General features: G+C 36.0%; 2 protein-coding genes across 2 annotated transcripts; both read right to left on the reverse strand.

Annotated features, from left to right (window-relative positions):
- Positions 1–1,615: 1,615 nt before the first annotated feature.
- Positions 1,616–9,083, reverse strand: LOC112560165 (autophagy-related protein 101-like). The gene is made up of 9 exons (XM_025231797.1): positions 8,785–9,083; positions 8,492–8,528; positions 7,975–8,015; positions 7,223–7,306; positions 6,236–6,334; positions 5,293–5,407; positions 4,908–5,074; positions 4,441–4,521; positions 1,616–3,963 (listed from the first exon to the last, which is right to left on the reverse strand). The coding sequence occupies exons 1-8, from the start codon at positions 8,812–8,814 to the stop codon at positions 4,447–4,449; spliced, it is 648 nt and encodes a 215-aa protein (XP_025087582.1). The 5' UTR covers positions 8,815–9,083; the 3' UTR covers positions 1,616–3,963; positions 4,441–4,446.
- Positions 9,084–10,118: 1,035 nt separating this feature from the next.
- LOC112560542 (NEDD8-conjugating enzyme Ubc12) lies at positions 10,119–13,536 on the reverse strand. The gene is made up of 5 exons (XM_025232459.1): positions 13,306–13,536; positions 13,031–13,125; positions 11,530–11,672; positions 11,036–11,099; positions 10,119–10,766 (listed from the first exon to the last, which is right to left on the reverse strand). The coding sequence occupies exons 1-5, from the start codon at positions 13,403–13,405 to the stop codon at positions 10,626–10,628; spliced, it is 543 nt and encodes a 180-aa protein (XP_025088244.1). The 5' UTR covers positions 13,406–13,536; the 3' UTR covers positions 10,119–10,625.
- Between the last annotated feature and the right edge of the window lie 30 nt (positions 13,537–13,566).

Here is a 13,566-nt window from a genome sequence, read left to right on the forward strand (position 1 = left end):
CAGCCAGGCGACATTACAGTAGGTCGATCTCTTGCAGTGATTCCCACGAACACTTTGCCCCAACTACACGGCTTTCCGCTAGACTGCTGACACCCAGACGAGTGCAGTGTTGGTGGACAGTCAACGGGTGTCATCAAAATCCTCTTTTTCAAGAAACGCTCGAATAGAGAAGTTAGACAAAACGTCCCTTGAATGATGAGTGCCTGATAGATGGTTTAGTATGGTTAGATGATGTCCACCTCATGGTCACCCCGTCTAACGATTACATTTCTGGTGAACGATGTGGCAGAGAAGAACGAGCGGCAATCTAGAGCCAGACGAGCGCTCGTGCTTGCATCTGTACGTCACTGAGCAGGTACATGTGTATCTTCTCGTGCAGCATCAACTACATTCAGTTTCATCTACAGGTGATAGAAGATTAAATACAATTATTAAACTGTTAAATAGAAAAGCTTTTAAAGGTAATTTATAACCAGACATATCAAGAAAATTTGGGCCAAACTTTTATATAAAGACCCTTCTTAAGAGGACAAATATCGAACGCTTGATTGGCAACGATGTGTGTGAGTCACAAGGAACCAATGATTTTGGGGCGAAACTTCTGGACACGGAAACTTTGGTCAACATGTTGAGCTGAATCCAGACAATGGAATATTGCAGAACTCAGATCTGTCGCTTTGGCACTTTTCTTTGTTAAAAACGGCATCATTAACATCACTCCCATAATTGGTACCGACCGGACTCAGTGTAAGCGACCATCCCTCCCGCCCCGGTACTAGTCATTGGGGGAAGGGACAACGATGAGACGCAGCAGCGGCAAAGGTGCATCATCTTCAGCTCCTTAAAGTAGGTCCCCCACTTGGCAGCCTGACCACTCTAAATGTTTCCCAACCAGTTTCACTTGTTCTTATCACGACAGCCCCCTCATTCCAAGTATCCCTGGATGACCACCCACTAATAATGTCCTGCCAGCGACATACCCGAACCAACAAGCTAGTTTTCGCCGCTTGACGGTGGTGAGCAGAGATTCCCGAGGACTACATTAGCCCGGCACCTCTTATATGCCACTCAAATAGATCTCCGCTTTTCCTTATCTGATGACAGACATATCTATGAATACGTAGGTGGTCCGATACTGTTTACCACGACTGTGCTCCTGTCTGAGATGATTTTCGTCCCGTACGACTTGACGCCGACGGCGAGCTTGTTAGCGAGGGCCTATTGCTGCCTGCGGCCATTAGATCGACATCATCGACAAAGCGTAGGTTATTTAATGCAATGGGCACGGAAGTGTGGTGCTCACGGATTGAGTGTGTTTTGCATAATTGTCTCCAAAAACGACCTTAATCGTCATGTAAACACTTTACCAAACTCGGTCGAGAGTTCATCCATACCTGGTAAAGATGGGCCTTTACATAATCGGAAGGAGATGCAAGGTTTGATACAGACTATAACACCGCTACAGTCGCTTTGTCACCTCTTTTAAGGGGGAGACAAGCAGTGGGGAAGGGAGGCAAGCGGTGGAGAAGGGAGGGAAGGCTCGCTAGCTTGGGCAGAAGTTACATGTTTCGCTGCCATTTTCAAAACAATCAGAATCGTATAATAACCTGCAATCTTGTAGAATTGTTCATCTTTCTCAGAAATTCTGTTTTTATTGGCTATGTTTAGATGTTGTACATGAATAATATTTCTACAACATGGATGTACTAATAATGTTGGCCCAATATACTGTACAAGGAAAGCTAATTGATGCGCTGTATAAAATAATTAAAACAATAACGTAATCACACCCTGAACATATGAAGCTTCTAGTACATCTGTACATATTTACATAAATACATGCATTACAAACATTGGGTGGGGGCCAAAACCTTTATACAGAGATGCGACTTGCGAATTTAGCAATCATTTGAAGAAGTATAAAGTGCATGGTGTCAAGTGTTGCACAAAGCAACATGAATGACCCCAACAAATAAAAATTCATACCTTAACAAGCACAAATTCTATCAGCATATATCTCCATATACAACTTAAAAAATTATTATATGCAAATTGCATGTATACAAAACATGCTTATCTAGATGTGTTGCAAGAAAATCTCACAAGGGTACAAATAGCAGGTATCCAATTTAATTCACATCTCTCTTTATCACTTACGCATTATCAGCTGGGCAATCGCTGAGAGACACACAACTGATCACAGAGCTTTGTACAGACAAAAAAAAAATCGTCAAGTGAAGTCCCAGTTTCACTTGTTCTGGGGTTTTCCAAACTTTTATATACACCTCAAGTCACAGTGAAGATCCTGGAATACAGACTTCCCCAAAGAAGCCCTTTTTTAAAGTCCTGTGGAATAAATTTAAAAATGTTCATCCTCTGCATGCATTCCATTTTTAAAAACATTCCACTACACATTGGTCATTTCACATTCTGTATGCTCCCCAACAGTCTTATGTTAGATTCACCATTGTTTAGCACCAATTTTCTGTCCTCTCCTCCTATTTCTTCACCTTCTACACACAAAAGCTGAAAATGGCTCTGAATAAATCATGCTTTCACTTTGAAATGTTGATTAATAAATGAATATTGATATGCTGTTGATGTTTTGTGCATAATTTTGCACATAGCAAAGTCTTTCCCAATATGGTGCTAATAATGCTTGTCACCACTTGTGGGAAAAGGAAAATGGTAAAGATGACAAGAGATCTAGGGAGGATTATAATAGGGTAATGAACATCTGAAAGCATATATTAAGATGATTTTTTTCATAAGCGAGGTTTTCTTCTGTATATCAGTTTAGTTCTTGTTATAAATAATCTGTTTTTACATTGCTGCAGAGAAGATGGAACATCTATTAAATCCTAAACTATAAAGAAAACTACCATGTTTTGAATATATATAAATATTATCATTTGTCCTTATTCACCAATATTTTATACATCTTCTTTATGTGCTTACCACCTGTCTTGACAACAGCTGTAATCAGACTAAAATTTAATGACATCAGGAGTTGTCTTCCCAGTATAATGCATTCATTTAAAAATTATATAAAAAAAAAGAGAAGGAAGATTACTAACAACTCCCATTTCTTATTATGCTCACATAACTTTTGGTATTTAAAACTCCTCTTTTAATTTTGATTTTGTTTATGTAATGACTAGACTCACTAGAGCAAAGTAGGTGGAATAGTTTATTTTGAAATAGAGTGTTTTAACTGTTTCTGAAAAACTTAATTGTGCACAGCTTTTTTTTTTAATATGTGAGGTTCCTGTAGGGTTTGATTCTGATTGCCTACTGTGTTTTTCTTGTTCTGTCACAAATACTTCTTTTAACACTTTAGGTGGTCTGAATCTCATCAAATCTAAGATGTTCCATTCTTAATTAATTAATCATTAAACACAGGTGCAGTTTCCTTGGATTAATGAATTATGCATATTCAAGTCATGAAGTTCTTAGCACATCTGTTTGAAAGAAGAATAAAGTATTGATGACCAAGAAAGTGTCAATCATAGAATGTCGACTCTGATCTTGTCTTCAGCACATAATTTCTCACAAAACTAATTTATTATGATAAATCCTTAGCACAAAACAGCAATAAAGCAATTACCATGCATGTATTTGCAGATGATGTCTATAAGCAATGTAGTTTTAGTTTTTGAGAGCAACAGCTGACATTTAATAAGGAATTCTAAAACTAAATTTAGTTTAGTACTTAATATCCGGAAAAGAAAAACCAGAATAAGTGGGGGTTATTTTAAAATAATTTATAACTGAAAACTTATCCACACACACACATTTAAATAACACATAATAAATGAAACATCTCTTGCTCGAACAGTACAGTGAGCAACCATTGGAACCGAAGAGTATAACTGTCTTTGAAGCAAACAGTGATGTGCGCCTTCACTTTTAGAACAAAAAAGCAGTGCTGCACAAAATTTTACAGTTGTCCTAAATCAAAACCTGCAACACATTTAAACAGATATGTCATTATTATGCGACAATATTATGTACAATAGCAAACCTTGTCACAATAGACTATAAGGCTTAAATGCCTTCCCTGAACAAATTATTTATTTACTGATGCTTAAGCTATCTAGTATGTGACAGCTATTATTTTTGTTTCTCCTCTGATCAAATTATGCTTTGAATGATATAGTCACCATTTGCAAAGAGGCTAAATTAGGGAAACGATCTAATGTTTCTATCATTCTTTAAAACTTCAGCATCATTCCTGTTACACAAGAAGCTATGTCATATACATATATATCAAAAGCAGAGTGAAGGTTGTCTTTAAAGACTGTTGTCCACAAAGTTCAAATAGGTAAGACCAAGGGAATGTGAGTATTAAAGGTGGTGCTTTAAGGCACAAACACTTCAGGAACTAAATTTGAAATTATTAACGTGAAAAAATTTAAATTAACATCAGGAAATTCTGACCTTTTGTTACAACATCAATGTGTCCTTCAAGAATTTCCTCATTGTGTTACCTACAGAAGCTCCAGGTTCTTGATGACTGATCTGTTAAGAAGAATATACTCAGTTAAGGTTTGGTGGTGGTGATTGCTGGAGGGAGGGGACAGAAACAGAGATAGGAAAATGAGCGAGTAAAAAGGAAAGAAAAACAGTTTTCCATAGTTCTTTTAATTGTTAACAATAGTACAGAACTTAACATTTTAAGTTTCCCTACTTAGTAAAGTCTAATGTTGTTAGTAATGCATAAATAGCAGCCCGAATATCTCTTCATAACTGCCTTCATTACACCTTCAATTTTTCATCAGTTTCACGGAAGTCTCGGACCACAAAGACAACAACAAGGCTATAATCATGAATACAGCATTAATGGAAAAAAAATTGCTGCTTAAGTCACTAAGTGTTAATGACAACATATGTAGTGTGATACCCACCCTGAACAGATATGGCTGAACTATATCAAAACCAGTGTCAAACACTAGGTCCACTTCATTCTGGTTAGGTGTTTTGGGAACATATTGATGATGCGACATATTATCTGCCACAAACATGATTTTTTCTGCCAGTGCCACCCCTAAGTTCTGCCGATGAGCATTGCGTTCTGTAGACATTACAAAATCAACACAAAGCTGCACATATATATATATCATATTAAAATCCTTTTACAATAATGTTGATGTTGCTTCAGCATTCCTTCATTATCAAGAAGTTTCTGTTTTGTGCTGGTAAATAGTGAAATCCAGGTTCAGTAGCTTTTATATTTTAATGGTTATTGATGATAGAAATTGAGATTTGAGATTCCATGATAATTTTTGCTACCATGTTCACTGTTCAAATTTATGACGTCCATTTTCAGTGTCCACAGCTCCCAAGGAATGCACTCTGCTTGGAAAGGCCAGCGAGCACGCTTCTTTTGGTAAAACTCCAGACAAATCTGTAAGGAAATCTTGACTTTCTTTAGATACAATATTTGTACCTTGAAAAATTAGTAATAAACATGATGATCAAAGGCTAATTAGTTTTAAAGCATCACTGAAGTTTTATGTCAGTATCTGGACTATAACAAGTTTACATGCATCCCTAGCTTTAAGAAAAATTATATTGCAACAGTTATTGTGTAAACTTCAGCTTTCCAACCAATGATTATTTAGCATTTAAAAGATTAATTTGGTATGTGTTATTAATTTATGAGCCTTTCTAGAAATGCTCTATCAGACTGGTACTTATGATGTATCCTGACATATGGACAGAGGTCTTTCTCTTACCAAGCCCCATCAACAACTTGGAACAGAATATCTGTCAGCTTTCACCACTCTTATTCTCTCACCACCTTTAAATCTAAACTTAAGATGCATATTTTCAGAACAGCAACTTCATTGCAACTATGTCCTGACCATGAATGTGCATCGGTATTTACTTTGTGTATAAGCAAGTGTGTCTGTCATATGCGAATATGTGTGCATGGTTGTTGTTGTTGATTCAGTTTACTTCTGTATATCATTTCTGTAAAGCGTTCTAAGAAAATCATTTGAAAAGTGTTACATAAATCTTCATTACTATTATTGCTTTGTTTTTGTGGTGGCTATCTTTTAAAATTATCTGCTCTGAGAATCTTGTACCCAAGAGGTCAAAATCATAAACTCTATACTCAGAGAATTTGTAAGTATAATGCACATTACTAGAAAAGTGTGTATGCATTGTATTGTATATTGCTTTTCCAAAAATGCTTAAAATCTTTTGAAACACGAGAAGACCATCTCACCTCACCAGACTGAGGTCCATCAGTCACTCTAAGAGCATCTCTGAAACTACTTATCTCCCTCTTTAAATGATGATCAAGATGATCACAAGCTAGTCTCACCTGTCACAAAAAAATAAGAACCAAATCATGAGAATTAATTCTAAGACTTTTATGCTGCATTTTCTTTGACAGTTTACTTTTGTGGAAATTATCAAGCATTTCACTTTTAACACTGCCCAAGATATTAATTGCATAATGGTGATTGCTTTGATGGTGAACAGTGACTAAAAACTGCAATACAATTACGCTCAACAGAGAGACCCAGAAATAAATTGGCTTTTCTCTGCACCTTCTTCTTTCTCTATTGTTTTCTTTTTCTTTGATTGTTATACCTTACTCTTTGTTTTCTTCTTTTCCTTTGCTCACTTATTTTCTCAAAGAAGAGGGATAAATGTTTTAGCTTCTCACTTCATACAAATAAATAGATCTATACACATTTACATTTTTGTATAATTCATGAGAAATAAATATTTCAGGATTTGGGTTCTACAAAATATTTACACACTCTTTCTTTCTTAAATTTATTTAGGATTTCTCTTGAAAAAGGAAGCATGAGAGAGAATTAGGTAAGTGAGTGGATCCAATGAACACTTCTTAGTCAAATAAAAAAAAATTAGAAACGAAAGTGGTATGGGTTCCTGCATAAAACAAAGCAGCGAGGTAGAACAGAACAGAATGGAAGTGGGGAGATAGCAGACGAACCTTACATTCAGCAGATGCCAGAAAATGGCAGGGAACCAACAGAGATATTAACAGTTAGTGGTACAATCATCAGAGTATCTCCACCCTCAATCAAATCAACAAGACTGATGACTTGATGATTATGCCTTAAAATATTTTAATGTTTTAAACAACATAAATGGATCTCTATATACTTTCAAAGATTTAAAGATAAGTTTCTTTCATAAGCTTTGCCAAAAAAAAAAAAGAAAAAGCATCTCAACTTACGTAGGTTAAGTCAATGAAGTCACAGTCAACATCCACAAAGCCAAGTGTTCCCGAGGAGTACTTGGCCTCTTGTGTGTAGGTCATCTAATGCGAAGAAATTAAAAGAAAAACAATACTGCAATTACTCATATAAATTCATGGATAAAAGTATTCTTCAACCCTTAACAAAGAAAACTAGGAATTTGAAAAAGGGGATTTGAAATCTTTTATACTACTGACATGCAGGCCCATTCTTAGCCCCCGAGGGGCCTGAGGCATAGGGCATGTGTGGTGCCCTCAACACCATGGTTTTAATCAAAAGTGTGGGGCCCTGCCCCTAAGCAGGGCCCTGCTGACATGTGATCATTACAATGTTAATGCATAAATTATATGAAGCTGACAACTTTATTTATCCACTAGGCCAGTTATAGTGGCCTGCTTGCAAACAATTACACAACCTAATGACAAAGAAAATTACAGCAATGCTGTGCATGGGAACATTAGGTTATATGTCAACATGATCGGCACAGTAACCAGAGATGATTGAATGGACAGCACATTAAATAAATAAACAGTGGTAGCGAGTGATTTTACACAGTAGCATAATGTGTCTACATTAGTTTGATACAATTACTTTATATGGGGACATATGATGTTAAAGCCTTGTGTCTGTCTAGTGTCACTGAAGGGGTTTCACAAGCCAGAACTCTAATAAATTATGTTTAACAAAAAGTACTTAGCACTTTGCTATCCCAGTACAATGATGCACTTACCTTTCCCACAGAACGATATATTAGAAGAGTGTGAAAAATACCTGAAACAATTAATTGGACAGATCAGTTTTGGTCTTAGAGCAAATATTTTAAAGGTATAATGAACACCCTTAAACCACCCCTTACCAAAAAAGAAAAAGATGCAGTCTGAACATCTACTTCATTGTAGTAAGAAAAGTGCTACCTTGAAATGACTAGATTTGATGCGGGTGAATAAATATTCATCCTTTTCTGTTCTAAGTTCTTAAACAAAAAACTTTGTGAATCCTATGATGTGGTCAAATGACTTTAGTACTATATATGAGTGGTTTACTGTGGATGTAAATCTGTTCTCAACTGCTAATTCTGCTGCTCTCTTTTTCTCTCTCTCTATAATAAATATAGAATCTAAAAACATTATGTTCTAAACTTTGAACATCCACATTGTCTTCTATGGCATGTTGAGTCCAGTTAGGTCAATCTGCATCGGTATTATTTACGGTAATTTACTAAACATGCACGCGTTTCACGGACTTACATTGCGCCACTTCTTCGATTTGTCTTCCGAGTACATCCTGGAAAATAAATATAAATTTACTTTATATAAAATTACTTGTATAAAAAGGGATTTCTACTGGGCATTTTGTGATCTAGACAAAGTGAATGACGAGCTATACATAGTTCACTTGTCTTTGTATAAGAATTGTTCCGTTGACCTATTTTTTACAGCTGATTAGGAAGACAGAAATTTTATTTTGCAATTATATAACCATTCGTAGCAATGAAAATAAATAACGAATGAAACCACAAAGAAAACCGAAAACCACTTACCAGCTCAAAAACGTGAGATCTTGCGTTCATTTCGAACTGCACTCACAAAGCTTAAGTGTGTGCTTTGCTTTGTCTGCTCAATCGGGTTATTTAACTGGTTAATTGCCGCCAGCAAACAATCAGATCGGAAACACATTTCACCGAAAAAAATAAAGCATAGATTCGTCAGTCGTAATTCATCTTCACTCAGATAACGTTGTTCAATTCGATGCCATAGAGAAACTAATGCAGAAATAAGAGACTAAAGTTTGTTTTGGTTCAGACTGTGAGACGTATTACATCAGCGACTCCTTTGTCAGGGTAGGCTACTCTGTGTGTTAACCCACAAGTCGCGACCGATTTGCGGTTACTGCGTATATTTATTTTATGATTGATTTCCACCAGCAGATTTATCAAATAAATAAAATATAATGATAAAAAATAATGTTTTCTTTAAAATAGTAGAGAGCCTTAATGATAATACTAATTGAAACGAAAAGTTGGTTATGGGGGTTGAGAGAACAGTCGTGCATTATTATTTAACATCAGCTCCATGTCATCAAACACATATTCAGTGTGATCTCTAAGGCAAATCAGGTGGCTAGCATTATTAGAAGAAATTTCAGTTAATTGGATAAAGATCAATATTTTTAAAATCATGCAAAGCACTTCTGCGTTCAAGTTTGGAATATGGCAATGTGATTTTGAGTCCGATATAACAATAATTATCTTAAAATTTTTCTTTTTTCAGAGTGTAGGGTCCCTTTACAGTGAAGCAATGGTTTATCTATACAATGTTAAAAGGCTTAAAGCAAAAAATATTATTGCTGGAATTAGGTTACAGCAGACAGGGGGGTTTTGTTTTATTTTAACCAAGTGGTACAGAAGACATTATTTATGGATTTCTTTTGTATTTTAATCTTCTTTTGCAATAGTTGGCCTGACATCTACACTTGTCTTAGCTGTCTAATAATAATGGAAAAAAATACTGCAGCCTTTTTTTCACAAAATAAAAATTACGATTGTATTCTTAAATATTGTGTAAACTGTAAAGATGTCACCTATGATACCAATGCACAATATTTTTCAGTGTGCTTGCTGTGGCTACAAATCAGGTCTTGCTTGAGCAAACCGTGTGGTAGTCCAGTTTAAACATACGTCGTTTCTTTGAATATTCTTGGCTACTGTTGTCCTTAATTTGAAAATTACTGAAAGATGTGTCACCATAGATGGTTTGCTTTACCCATTCAAACACGGATATCAAGCTTATATCTCTTTTAGGATGAATATAAGTGTAAATCCATGCCAAATAATGAAAATACACATTTTCTCAAGCACACATATAAACACACAAATAATCTTTCCCTCCTCTGTTATTTACAAACAGAGCATAAGCATACAAAACAGCAGGCTGACAAGGTAACAAATGGAAGGTATTATTTTTTTTTATACATAAAACAAACATAAATTCACATTAACATCACTTTTGGAACAGAAACAATGTACATCATAGTGTGAACACACATCAGTTACCCAGCACTTTATGTTGTTACTTGGCACTATTGACAACACTAAAGCATATTTTTATTACTTCAGACCCATTCCCTACCCCTTTTGTCAACATCAAATAAAAACATTGGTTAAAAAAAGCCACCAAAGGGCACGAAAAGGTCAGGCACAATCCCCTGTCATATTTCCTTTAGTCTTCTATGGTTGTTATTTCATTTAAAAAATATCAAGTACTTCAACGTAAATCTATATACTGCATTTTTTTGGAAGGGGTGGGGGGATATTTGCCTGTTTCATTTTGAGAACACTGTTTCAGTTCTTCTGCAGAATAATATATTTGATGTTTTGTCTTTTCACTTCAAACAACGCTCAAAGTAGAGAGAACCTATATGCCCCCCACGCATGGACTTTGCAACATTCTGCTCAAAAAGGCGCCGGTTAGACTGTAGGACTTCTGCAGCTTCTTTGTTTAGAGGATCTTCAGGATTTGGTTCCTGGTAAACAAAAAATCATTTAAATGAATCAAAAGAATCCTCTGATCACATGTTTATATGCAACATACTTCCATGAAGGGCAGCATCAAAGCAATAAAATTTGTCAAGTACAGAAAATGATCATCCAGACATAGTTGAAGTAGTCTTCAGTAAAACAGCTGCAAAATGTAAAACTGATCAATTAGGGTTATCATGAAGCCACTTTCACCCCTTTGTTAAATGTGGAGACTGTGGCTGATACAGCATTCAATAACATGCCCATGACTTACCAAAAACAGATACTGGAGACCATATACTATGGAGTTAATTGTGAGGACAGGCTTCCAGTCTTCCCTGAAAATATATTCTATGATAAATTTCCATTGGCACAAAGAAAGTCAGCAAGAAATGAGCAAATTATTACAATTCTGATAAAGAGATATGGCAGGAAGAATCTTGAATAAATCATGACTAAATTATATAAATGATGGCTATTATTGGATATAAATATCCACAAGAATAAAAAATGCCTTTAGTTATTGAAAAATATGCAAACAATATTTAACACATTCTTTTTAAACACTGTTCTGCAATCCCCCAGATTGGTTTATATGAGGTCAAAATTTGTCTTTAATGCAATCAAGAATGCTCTTTGAGACCCAGTTGTACGAATCTGGCCTATAACCATCTGGTGTCAATGACTGTTACTGACTGCAAACAGTGCAATATCACCTAGTGTGCAGAAGGCATATCAGCATTATCTTTCATTAACAGATGGCTGTACCTGAGGATGTTCAGACAGACATTGCCCTCCAGATCGATGTTTGGATGGTACACCATTGTCTCACACTTCACTTTGGGAGGGTCATGAGGATAACCCTGACCCACCTTGAAACTGAACACAAATCGTCCCCCTCTGTAATAACCCTGTAAAAATAAATCCCGAAATCATAGTTATGCTGTGCATAGTATTTGCTGAAGCACATTTAAGATATGTATCATCAGGGTGCTCAAAAAAATACAATCTAAGAATACGGCACCTAGAAGTATGTAAACATACAATGCTGAAACCAAAGAAATGGTGTTAAACGGTCTTATAAAGTTCAACTTTTTTTCAAATTACTGGCTACAGCCTGGTGAAAATACTATTTCTGAAAATCTCAGCAAATACCCTCCATTCTCAAGAGATGCTTGCAAACATCATCATGCACAAAAAAAAGCTCAAACCAGTAAAGTTACAAATGTCTACAGATATGCCTAATTAACACATGGTCCAGTTGATTGTAAGCTTGACAATGCAAGTGTATTCATGTACATCTCTAATGGGTTGTGCCTATATGAACACTGTCCAGACAATCACCAATTTCGGATGTGTCAGTGACATTGATGGGTTACCTAGTAAAAAACAGGAGCTTACTAGCCTTTAAAAAACATCAACACCATATGGCATGTAGGTCAATGAAGAAAAAGTCTAAGCTACTAAAACAATAAATATAAAATAAACTAGTTAACACTAATAGCATCAGTTGCAAGGTGAAATTCTAGAGATAGTCCACAGGCCTCAAATAACAGCTCAAAATAAGAAAATAAGTACTGTTCTTTAGAATAAAGCAGTTAACAGCAATGCTCACTGCACTGAAATGACTCCCCCCACCCTCACCTAAACCATCTCCACCCTTCTATCTAAAGCAACAACCTACAAAGTTGTGGTGACAAGCACTTAAACATTCTGCCACTAGACAGCCATCTCTACCCCTTCCTCAATCAAGTTGAAAAAACACACATAGTGGTATTGGCATGTCTCAAGATGTAAGGACCTTAAATGACAATCTTTCAGGCAAATAAGTTGGAAAGTAGACAAAGAGGCAGACAACACCAAAGATAGCATGTAATTAATGCAGCAGATTCCAGAGATGGGCACACAATTGACAGAGAATTGGTGATAATATGGTCACGTGCTCCCACTGTCAATTTGGGAAAAAAAATTGATGAAAGATAACCAAATACTAGAAAATATACCATGAGCTGAAAATGATTTTAATACTGTGCAAAAATACTAACTAGTTGAAAATGCCATTGACTCTAGAAAGAAATCGATCATCTGATAGTTATTTAAAAAGATTTAATGTGAACCAATTTACACTTGTTCATCGTTTTAGTGATAACTTGTCTAACGACGAAGTTGGCTGCCATCGCAAGGCGACAAAGTAGTGTCCTAGTTCGTGTAGAGAGATATTGTATTTGCTTTCAGATCACAGCGTTTTCTGATGGCAACAAATGGTTACCTCATCTGGGCAGATGATAAGTTTGAAGTTTAGGAGGTCGTCTGGGTCTGGAAAGTCAACTTGGCAAGTCTTTGGAAGATTCAGTTCGTTGATGTCTATGAGACACACGCACACAAAATCAGTGAATTCGTGCATTTGACTGTAATATATCAAGGCGTATGTCTTTAAGGCAGCCTTAAGTACGGAGACCATCATAAACTTGTGTACTTAATACATAAAATACTTTTGGTCGAATCGGTCAAGACTCGCATTCGTCTGTAGTCATAGACTTTTACCTTTATGGATTCTTAACTGAGCAGCCGATGCTTTTTTCCCTCTCTCTGCGGTGGCATCACCATCCTTCTTTTGTTGCTTGAGGGAAAATAGCTTAATCATGCTGTGTTTATAATTTAAGAGGAGGATATGCTGATAATAAACGTTAAGTCCAGTTTCTATCAATGGCGTTTTCTGTTCACTGAACTTCTACGACGAATGTTTTCGATCCGTCTTCCGCCGATACGAAACTACATCGTAAAGCTAGTCTACACACAAATCAT

The sequence above is a fragment of the Pomacea canaliculata genome, linkage group LG3 (assembly GCF_003073045.1).
Source record: "Pomacea canaliculata isolate SZHN2017 linkage group LG3, ASM307304v1, whole genome shotgun sequence".
NCBI classification, from domain to species: Eukaryota; Metazoa; Mollusca; class Gastropoda; order Architaenioglossa; family Ampullariidae; genus Pomacea; species Pomacea canaliculata.

What these genes read in the sequence shown, in the direction of transcription:
- LOC112560165 (XM_025231797.1), bottom strand. Translation starts at nt 8,814, where the DNA reads ATGAACGCAAGATCTCACGTTTTTGAGCTG. An exon ending in TATATCGTTCTGTGGGAAAG is followed by an intron (nt 7,307 to 7,974) that starts GTAAGTGCATCA and finishes TCTTCGCATTAG; the next exon opens with ATGACCTACACACAAGAGGC. An exon ending in ATGGACCTCAGTCTGGTGAG is followed by an intron (nt 5,408 to 6,235) that starts GTGAGATGGTCT and finishes ATTTCCTTACAG; the next exon opens with ATTTGTCTGGAGTTTTACCA.
- LOC112560542 (XM_025232459.1), bottom strand. Translation starts at nt 13,405, where the DNA reads ATGATTAAGCTATTTTCCCTCAAGCAACAAAAGAAGGATGGTGATGCC. An exon ending in TTATCATCTGCCCAGATGAG is followed by an intron (nt 11,673 to 13,030) that starts GTAACCATTTGT and finishes TTATTTTTACAG; the next exon opens with GGTTATTACAGAGGGGGACG. An exon ending in GTCTGTCTGAACATCCTCAG is followed by an intron (nt 11,100 to 11,529) that starts GTACAGCCATCT and finishes ATATATTTTCAG; the next exon opens with GGAAGACTGGAAGCCTGTCC.